The sequence below is a fragment of the Lolium rigidum genome, chromosome 3, assembly GCF_022539505.1.
Source record: "Lolium rigidum isolate FL_2022 chromosome 3, APGP_CSIRO_Lrig_0.1, whole genome shotgun sequence".
NCBI lineage: Eukaryota > Viridiplantae > Streptophyta > Magnoliopsida > Poales > Poaceae > Lolium > Lolium rigidum.
Window position 1 is genome coordinate 371,776,715 of NC_061510.1, and position 10,585 is coordinate 371,787,299.

Below are 10,585 nucleotides of genomic sequence, written 5' to 3' on the forward strand. Positions count from 1 at the left end.
AGGAGGAGGAGGAGGAGGAGGTTCGGCGCTCCATTCTGCCGGTTGGCGGGTTGATCGGCGCGGTTGCCACTCCAGCGGTTGACCTTCCCGTTGTTGTGCTTTAATTCGCGTCGATTGAGCCAGGGTCGCTGCCAAGCGGGCCGGTGGGGAAAGCGAGTGGACGCTCGAAGCGACCGCACAACGTTTGCGGAGACGCAAACGTGCCGCATATTTGCGTCGCTGCGGATGACCCAGACACGATGCGCCGTCCCGCTGAAGCTGGATGCAGACGCATTTTTCGACCCGATGGACGCAAACGGACGCGGCACCCCGTTGGAGATGCTCTTGGAACCGCAAATATTGCCCCAAACCAATGGTCACTTGTCGGAGGTTTGGAGCCCACTCTCAACATAAAAGGTCAATGCGCTTTTTTTCTCCATTTCCTCTAAAATAAATTTAATATGTCAATTTGTTCTGAGATTCCTTCCCACATAGTCAATTTGCGGTGACAGATAATATACCAACTTTGCTTGTAATAATGCTGCAGAACTAGAGGCTGGGAATGCCACCACAGAAACCACCACTTGTGCCAACGAAAAACCACATGTCAAAGTACCAGGTGATTACCATCGACAAGATTGCACCAATCCAATTGACCGAAGATGAGGGTACATAATGTTCCTAGGTGTTCAACTTCAGCAAACACAGCCTGCTAGCTTTCGCCTATCTCCACTTCCAGAGTTTACAGTAACACCAACCCCCGACATATAACTGCAGCTCAATGTTACACTGCACGACACAGGACAGTCCTAAGGACCGACATAAACAGAGAGAAAAGGTACAAAAACAAGGCTACAAAATTATTAGTTTGATGAGACACACTACATCGACCATCTACGCGATAAAACTCTTTCACCATGGATTCTCCTGAAAGAGCTGACTCTCCCTCCTCCCCCATCAGTTAGGGTCAGAAGAATATGTACAAACTAGGCTCTTCTTCTTTTTTTCATCTTCTTTTTTCTAGAAACAGAGGCTATTGAAAGCGGTCTGGGACTGAAAGCCTGAAAGGTCAGGCTGGCTGGGCTGCAGTTCGGTTGTGGTTGTGATCGCCCTCGTAGGTAACGATCAACATCGCTGGGTCGTCGACGCACCTCTCGACATGCTTCCTTGCTGGGCAGCCCCTCACGCTGCTACACTTGTAGTAACCCCTGCAAGACAATGATGCACACACATATATCCGTAAGTTGCCTGTTTGAAGAAAGAACAAGAAGGTAAAGTGTGCTGGGACGAGGTCGTCGGCTGTAACCTTTCTTGGATTGCAATAGGGCACATTACCAAAGTTATAACAGATTTGTCTTAAACTGCATATATGCCTAGCAAACTTGGAATGAAAACAAAAGCCTCCTTTAGGGAAGGATATCTCAATCTCACTATGCTATTTGCGGTATCTATTACCTAAACAGATGGGGCATGAAATCTAGCCTGAACTTTCATCCCATACAAGGACTATAACTCTTTTAGTTATCCAATTCAGTAAACCCTTTTGATGAATACTTTTTGGAGGATTCTGCATTCTACTGATATGGGCATATACTTAATTTTTACAAAAGAAAAAGAGAGAGAGAGAGAGAGAGAAGCTCTAACAGTGAACCAAGAAAAATGACATGTGAGCATAACCAAGTGCTACTTGTTTCCTGACATATCAAAATCATAAAACCCAACAAAATGTAACTACAAACATCATGTGTAAATCCTTTTGATGAATATTTTTTGGAGGATTCTGCATTCTACTGATATGGGTATATACTTAATTTTTACAAAACAAATAAGAAAATATAAGCTCTAACTGTGAGCACAGAAAAATGACATATGAGCATAACCAAGTGCTACTTGTTTCTTGACATAACAATATCTTAAAAGCCAACAATGTGTAATTGCAAACATCTTGTGTAATGTAGCTATATAAACAAACAACTATAAAGTGATAAAAAAAAGATTCAAGTATTTAGCTGTACCTAGGATGAGGGGATCCCTTAATTGGCTTCTGTCCATACTTGCGCCACGAGAATTCATCAGCTGGGATGTCAGCGACCTTATTACTGATTGCAGGGACTTTGATGGACCTCTTTATCCTTAGCTTCCTGTCATTTCATACAATGGGTGGTTTATAAAAAGATTTAAAGACCGGAATATCAGTACTAAGATACCAGTTTATCACAATGAACCTCTAACCTTTTCTTGGCACAGTGGCACCTGCTCCCGCTCCCGGTCGCGCAGCGTCCACTCCCATCCTCCCTTCCAGCGCACCTCTTCCTCTGCACAAGTCCTAACTCAGGAGTGCTCGCTGTCTGCGAACCACTAACGAGCTGGAAGGGCCGGCTAGAGCGGCTGCCATCCAAACTCATCATGCTCCCCTCCATGCTCAGAGATGTCAGGAACGAACGGGGGGATGAGCCCGTGCAGTTGGAACCATCAAACCTGAGACTACCAGTCTTGCCACTGCCACCCTGGTCACCAAGGGCACCCCTCCTGATCATCTCATTCTGCAGCTTCATCTGATGCATGAGCTGGAACCTCTGGTAGCTCTGCTGCTGCTGGAGGAAATGGAGATGCGCCGCCGGCAATGCCGGCGCCGGCGTCCCTGCAGGGGGCGCCACGGACACCGGCTGGACGAGCTGGACCGGCGGTCCGCGCGCCGGCCCGTTCGAACCGACCGAGGGGTTCTCCAGAAGCAGCCTCTGGGGGTACTGGGCAGGGATCCTGACAGGAGCCTTGGAGGAGGAGCCCTCCACCTGCTGGCTGTACCTGGGACACAGCCGGAGACTGGTGTCCGGGGTCGTCTGGGACGCTTTAGCTGCTGCTGCCGCAGCACCGGGAGCCAGCGCAGAGCTCTCCAGGAAGAGCTTGCTGTCGAACATGGGCATGGGCTTCTTGATGCTCCTCCTAACCCTGGCATGGCCCTGCCGGCCGTTGCCATTGGCGATCTTGGAGGCCAGCGAGCCGAACTTGGCGACGGCCTCCCCGGTGGCGTTCACAAGCTCCTTGTGGGGCACGAGCTGGCCTTGCGGGTTGGAGAGGAGGCTGAGCACCCTGTGGCAGCTCTGCACCGCCTCCCTGCTCGATTCCTCCACGCCCTCCATCGCCGACTCCCTCCCCCCTATCTGCACACACAAACAAATAAGCACTTGTCGAATCAGAGAGGATCCATCGAAAACATGCCCTGAGCTCGCAATTATTGAACCCGGTTAGAAGATTCGAGAGTAAAAAGAGAATCAATCTACAGAGGATATATTTCCTACAGTGAAATAGAAAAGAAAAAAACAGCAGACACATGAGCAGATATGCCGCCGATGACTGTAATCATTCCGCCCCACAAAAGAGCCGCCGGCCGTCTCCATAGATTTCAAGCCCGAAGGAACACCGGATATATAGCGCAGGAGATTCTCAGCAATGATGGGGCACACACACACACACACAGGGGGGGGGGGCAAGGCATCGCATCATCACCGGCATCCTGCTGCCACTCCAAAATTGGAGATGCGAACATGGGACACGGCATTTGGGTAGCCTTAATCGGTACTAAAATTAGGCCGGCGGACAATCCATCCATCGAGGAGGAGGCACCTGAAGCCTAGAAGAACATAAAAGGCTACGGCACGCCCGTGAGTGAGCGAGCGAGTGAGCGCGACCAGCACCACCCTGCAGCTAGCTCCCCTCAAAAAAAAATCTGGAAAAAAAAACAGGGGCGGAAGCGGAAGCCGCTGCTCCGGCGAACAAGAACCGGAATCCGACCGAGCATCCCCTCGATCCATCCACGGAATAACAAGAACTCGAGAACCGAATCGCGCGCACGAGCTAGCAGAGCAGAGCATGCATGATCCTAGCAGCAAGAAACTAGTAAGAGGGGACGGGGAGCAAACCTGGCGGCCGTTGCAGGCGTCGCCACCACCGCCGCTGTCGTCGGGCGGCTGCCTCGGCTGGTACAGGAAGGAGAAGGAGCGACGAGAGCAGAGAGTCTCGAGTGTGTGCGGGGCAGGGAGTGAGGATGAAAATAAATAAAGAAACGGGGGCGGTGGGGCCGGGGCCGCAGTGCTCTCGCTTTTCCGGGTTTCTTTATTCCTCCTCGGGCGCTGCGGGGGCGGGGCCACCGGCGCGGGACGATCCTGGCCGTCCATCGCCAACGTCCCTGTCCTGCGTATGGACTTTTTGTGCGCCCTGCCCGGGTTTTTTCTTTTTGGCCGCTGGGTTTTTTTAGTCGGCCTGTGGGGTTGGGTTCCCGGGGCTGCCGTTTCGTCAAAGGCGTGAGCTGTGTCAGAGGCCACACTGGACCGGGTGGGGTCCCCTACGTCTTCTCTCTCTTTCTCTCCTCTTGCTGCCACTCGTGAACGTCGTCTCACCATCTCTCTCTCTGGTTGTATTTTTTTCATAATTCAAAATGTGTATAAGTTTCGGAGAAGGCGCATTAAGGGTTTGATGAGTTTTTGTGTTACGATATATAAGGTAGTAGTGCAATATATGGCATAAATTATGAAATATGACAATATTCATTTTATGCATTTAGATTAGTACAAACATTGGAACGTTAGGCCATCCGCAGCATCCCGACGCGCCGCTGAAGGCATTACCACGGGCTGAGTGAAAACCGACTGCCATGAGCTGGAAAGATACGTACAAGCGTCTCACTCCCTATCTATCTCTAAGCTGTCATCTTGTCCGGGTGCGGCGGGCTGCACGGTGTGGCGCCCTCTGTGTGAGCTGGTTGTATTTTTTTCACAATTCAAAGTGTGTATATGCCCTGGGAAAGGCGCATTTAGGGTTTTAATGAGTTTTTGTGTTGCGGTATATAAGGTAGTGCAATATATGGCATATTTATGGAATATAACAATAATCATTTTATGTATCCAAATTGGTTTTAGATTAGTATAAACATTTGAAACGGTGGGCCATTCATAGAACCCTGGGGCACCGCTGAAGGCATTACCAGGAAGCGGTGAGTGAAAACCGACGGCCATGAGCTAGAAAGATACACTCTATCTATCTATCTCTAAGCCATCATCTTGTCCGGGCGTGGCCGGCTGCACGGTGTGGAGTCCTCTGTGTTAGTTGGCCGTGTTTTTTTATTTGGCAATTCACGACCAGTATGAACCGGGCCGGGAACGGGCATCTACGGTTTAATGAGTACTTTTGTCGGTATCGTGGTATAGGTGGTAGTGCAATATATGGCAATATATGGAGTACAATATAATATTTAATATTGGAGCATAGAAAGCGTTGGTCCGTTCATAGCATACCGACGCACCGCTAAAGGTGTTACTTAGCGCTGAGTGAAAACCGATGGCCATGAGCTGGAAAGATACATATGAGCATTGCTCTATCTATCTATATCTAAGCCATCATCTCTTGTCCGGGCGTGGCCGGCTGCACGGTGTGGCGCCCTCTGTGTTAGTTGGCCGTGTTTTTTTCTTTGGCAATTCACGGCCAGTATGAGCCAGGGAAGGGGCATCCAGGGTTTAATGAGTACATTTGTCGGTATCGCCGAATAGGTGGTGGTGCAATATATTTCATGATATATGGAGTAAAATAATAGTTAATATTGGATGGTAGAAAGCGTTGGTCCGTCCATAGCATACCGACGCACCGCTAAAGGTGTTACTTAGTGCTGAGTGAGAACCGACGAGCATGAGCTGGAAAGATACATGTGTGTTATCTCTCTCTATCTATCTCTAAGCCGTCATCTTGTCTGGGTGCGGCGGGCTGCGGCGGGCTGCACGGTGTGGCGTCCTCTATGTGATCTGGTTGTATTTCTTTTTCACAGTGCACAGTGTGTGTATAAGCCCAAGGGAGGCGCATTTAGGGTTTCATGAGTTTTTGTGTTGCGATATAGATGCTCATGCAATATATGGCGTAATATGAAATATAACAATATTCATTTTATGCATCCAAATTGGGTTTAGATTACTATGAACATGGGACCGCTAGACCATTCATAGCATCCTGGCGCGCCGCTGAAGGCGTTACCAGTGAAAACCGATGGCCATGAGCTGGAAAGATACGTATAAGCGTGTCTTTCTCTATCTATCTCTAAGCCATCATCTTGTCTGGGTGCGGCGGGCTGCACATTGTGGCACCCTCCGTGTGAGCTGGTTCTATTTATTTTTCACTGTTCACAGTTTGTATAAGTCCCTGGAAAAGCGCATTTAGGGTTTCATGAGTTTTTGTGTTGCGATATATAAGGTAGTGCAATATATGGCATAAATTATGAAATATAACAATATTCATTCTACGCATCCAAATTGGGTTTAGATTAGTATAAACATGGGAACACTAGACCATACGTAGCATCATGGGGCGTCGCTGGAGGCGTTACCGGGAGGTGAGTGAAAACCGACGGCCATGAGCTCGAAAGATACATATGAGCATTGCTCTCTCTATCTATCTGTAAGCCATCATCTTGTCCGGGCGTGGCCGGCTGCACGGTGTGGCGCCCTTTGTGTTAGTTGGCCGTGTTTTTTTTTCTTTGGCAATTCACGTCCAATATGAACCAGGCCAGGAAGGGGCATCTACGGTTTAATGAGTAATTTTGTCGCTATCGCGGTATAGGTGGTAGTGCAATACATGGCATCAAATGTGGTGTACAACAATAGTTAATATTGGAGTGTAGAAACGTTGGTCCGTTCATAGCATATCGATGCACCGCTAAAGGCCTTACTTAGTGGTGAGTGAAAATAGGCGAGCATGACCTGGAAAGATACATGAGTGTTTTCTCTCTCTCTTTCTATCTCTAAACCGTCATCTTATTCATGTGTGGCTGGCTGCACGGTGTGGCGCCCTCTGTGTTAGCTGGCTATGGCTTTTTGGTAATTCACGGCTATAGTATGAGCCGGGAAAGGGGCATTCAAGGTTTAATGAGTACATTTGATGATATCGCGGTGTAGGTGGTAGTGCAATGTATGGCATCATATATGGAGTACACCAATAGTTAATATTGGAGCGTAGAAAGCGCATGACCGTTCATAGCATACCGACACACCGCTAAAGGTGTTACTTAATGCTGAGTGAAAACCGGCGAGCATGAGCTGGAAAGATACATGTGTTTGTTTTCTCTATCTATCTATCTCTAATCCGTAATCTTGCCCGGTTGTGGCTGGCTGCACGGTGTGGCACCCTCTGTGTTAGCTGGCTGTGGGTTTTTTCTGCAATTCACGGCCAGTATGAGCCGGGGAAGGGGCATCCATGGTTTAATGAGTACTTTTGTCGGTATCGAGGTGTAGGTGGTAGTGCAATGTATGGGATCATATACGGAGTACACCAATAGTTAATATTGGAGTGTAGAAACGTTTGTCCGTTCATAGCATACCGACGCACCGCTAAAGGAGTTACTTAGTGTTGAGTGAAAACCGACGAGCATGAGCTGAAAAGATATATGTGTGTGTTTCCTCTCCCTATCTATCTCTAAGCCGTCATCTTGTCCAGGTGTGGTGGGATGCACGGTGTGGCGCCCACTATGTTAGCTGGTTGTTGTTTTTTTTCCGCAATTTACGGTGAGTATGAGCCGGGGAAGGGGCATCCAAGGTGACTATTTTGTCGGTATCGCAGTGTAGGTGGTAGTGAAATCATATATTGAGTACAAAAATAGTTAATATTGGACCGTAGAAACATTGGTCCGTCCATAGCATACCGACGCTCCGCTAAAGGCTTTACTTAGTGGTGAGTGAAACCCGATGAGCATGAGCTGGAAAGATACAAACACGTATTTTCTCTCTCTGTCTATCTCTAAGCCTCTCGTTTTGGTGTGTCTGGCTGCACGGTGTGGCACCCTCTGTGTTAGTTGTGTGGTTTTTCCGTAAATTACGGTGATTATGAGTATGTGAAGGAGCATCCAGGGTGACTAATTTGTCGATATCATGGTATAGGTGGTAGTGCAATATATGGCATAATATATTGAGTACAACAATAATTATTATTGGAACGTAGAAACGTTGGTCCGGCCATAGCATATCGGCGCACCGCTAAAGGCCTTACTTAGTGGCGGGGAAAACCAATGAGCATGAGCTGAAACTCTAAGCCTCTCGTCTGGATGTATCTGGCTGCACAGTGTGGCACCCTCCGTGTTAGCTGGATGTGGTTTTCCCGTAATTTACGATGATTATGAGCCGGGGATGGGGCATCCATGGTGACTACTTTGTTGGTATTGCGGTATAGGTGGTAGTGCAATATATGGCATCATATATTGAATACACCGATAGTTACTATTGGAACGTAGAAACGTTGGTCCGTCCATAGCATATCGATGCACCGCTAAAGAATCGATGAGCTCTTGTATACATCTTTCCAGCTCATGCTCATAAAAGTAAATGTATCTTTCAAGCTCATGCTCATCACAATAAAAATACATATATGGCATAACTTATAACACAATATAGATGGTAGTACAATATACGGCATAATCTTTACTTATACCACAATAATTATTTTTATATCTCCTTGATGGGCTTAGATTAACGTAAAAATGTGAGATCATTCAGAGAATCCCGGTGAACAGCTAAATTAGTTACTAAGTGGCGGGTAAAACATTGAAACATTAGGTCATTCCCAACATCGCTAGGAACATCTAAATGTGTTACAAAGTGCTTAATGAAACCGATGAGCATGACCGGAAAGATGTGCATAGTGTAATGAGTTCTTGTGTGTATCACAATATAAATGCTAGTGCAATATATGGCATAATATTTTACTTATAGCACAATGTTTACTTATGTATTTGAGATGGGCGTAGATTAACATAAACAGATAATTGTTCGATCGTTCGTAGTATCATAATGGTGAACGAAAAACTGACAAGTATGAGCTAAAAAAAAGTATATGGTTTCATGAGTTTTTAAATTTGTCCATTCCACAATAGTGATGGTAGTGCATTACTATATTTTAAAATCTTCACTAGTTTCATGTTATAAATTTGTCATTGATAATGCATGTAAAATGCATACATGAAATTTGTCCTTTATTAGAGTGAATTTCCACATATTTGCAACATATATGATGATAATACCATGTTTTACATTGGTTTATGGAGATTTACTAATGATCTACTTTATTTGGGTTATAACTCTGCAGAACAGGAAAACTCTGTTTGTGTACCTATACAAAGTGAAACTGAGCTATGATTTTTGGAGGGTCATTTTTTAATCGGGAGAAGCAACATGGGCCCTTGAATCACACCTAGAGGGGCCTGAGGCCCAAAAGGGACCAGGTGGCGTGCCCACCTTGCTAGGGTGCGCCACCCCCTCTTTCGGCCGTCGATCGTCCAAATCACCTGATTTCTTCGCAAACCGACATATTTTGACCTAAAAACCACTATATATATGACCCCCGGGGGTTCTCTAGAGGGCAGCGCCGTAGAAACACCGAAACACGAAAACAAAGGCTGCAGTAGCGAAGATTGGATGGGGAAACTCCGTCGGAGCTGCCGCCAGAGGTATCTCCACCTTCTCCAACGGCTTCCTAATCATCACCATGATCAAGGGGGAGTAGTCCACCTCTGGACTACGGGTTTGTGGAAGTAGGTTGATCTATTTCTCTCATGTTCTTCATAGTTCTTAGTACCATATGAGCTACCCAACATGATTATGGTCATATTTGTAGTACCTATGTGGTGGATCTTTATTCTATGATATGATACTATGAGATTTTGCTATACTTTGTGTAAGATGTATTGATAGGTGCATATTATGTACCCCGTTCTTAAGTATTGATTCTGATCCAATTTGTATGCAAGAACGTGTGTGTGGTGATGTGTGTTATATAAAATATCATGGTTTTAGTGATTGAATAGTGACAATTCATGATCTATTTTGGCTTTTCCTTTTCTTTTGCTATCTCACAGGGATAAAGTGAATGCATGTGCTATGTTCATCCCATGAGAAAAGTGATGATCTTATTTAATCAAGGTAGCATACTTGATATTCAAACATCATGTCAAAGTACTTAATAATGGCTATACTCTGTTAATTCTTAATACAAGATTTCTTGAAGTTTTTCCTATCGTGTGGAGTATAAGAGAGATGTGTTGCATCATCTCTATGTTAGGACGTGATGCCCATATGAATTTGTATCTTATACATGTTAAAGTTATTTTCCTCATATATCATTGATGAATTGTTATTGTCCAGTACAACTTAAAAGTGAGAATAGTCAAGTGAACCCATGAACCCTAGTCCAATTTTAATCATAAGAAACACATACCCATTGCATTTATCTTACTTTCTATTTGCAACACTATTTTAATTCGAAAATACAAAAACTATCTTTATTATTTGCACTCAAAACCCCAAAACAAACAAGCCTTTACTATTTTTACTTAGTTCACTTCACTTGTTTAGTTTATTTTACTCTAGTTTTTTACTTAGTTCACTTGTTATGGACAGGAAGTGTTACGGTCACAACTAGTCTTTATAGCATCATCACAGAAGACGATGAAATTACCAAGGGGAAAGAGTATTGGATTTCATTGCGGTTAACGAAGTCCGTGAGTTGTGAGACGCCTCATGGGCCACCATGATGGGTGTGGGGACCACATGCTCTTTGTCGCATCTACCTACGCTCCATG

At 45.8% G+C, this 10,585-nt stretch overlaps 1 protein-coding gene across 1 annotated transcript; it reads right to left on the reverse strand.

The window, feature by feature from the left end:
• Positions 1-589: 589 nt before the first annotated feature.
• LOC124700538 (protein WRKY1-like) lies at positions 590-3,939 on the reverse strand. Its single transcript, XM_047232646.1, has 4 exons — positions 3,900-3,939; positions 2,212-3,140; positions 1,995-2,120; positions 590-1,187 (listed from the first exon to the last, which is right to left on the reverse strand). Exons 2-4 carry the CDS (start codon positions 3,117-3,119, stop codon positions 1,049-1,051), a joined length of 1,173 nt encoding a protein of 390 aa, XP_047088602.1. The 5' UTR covers positions 3,120-3,140; positions 3,900-3,939; the 3' UTR covers positions 590-1,048.
• Positions 3,940-10,585: the final 6,646 nt, after the last annotated feature.

What these genes read in the sequence shown, in the direction of transcription:
- LOC124700538 (XM_047232646.1), bottom strand. Translation starts at nt 3,119, where the DNA reads ATGGAGGGCGTGGAGGAATCGAGCAGGGAGGCGGTGCAGAGCTGCCAC. An exon ending in TGCCACTGTGCCAAGAAAAG is followed by an intron (nt 2,121 to 2,211) that starts GTTAGAGGTTCA and finishes ATGAAATGACAG; the next exon opens with GAAGCTAAGGATAAAGAGGT. An exon ending in AAGGGATCCCCTCATCCTAG is followed by an intron (nt 1,188 to 1,994) that starts GTACAGCTAAAT and finishes ATTGTCTTGCAG; the next exon opens with GGGTTACTACAAGTGTAGCA.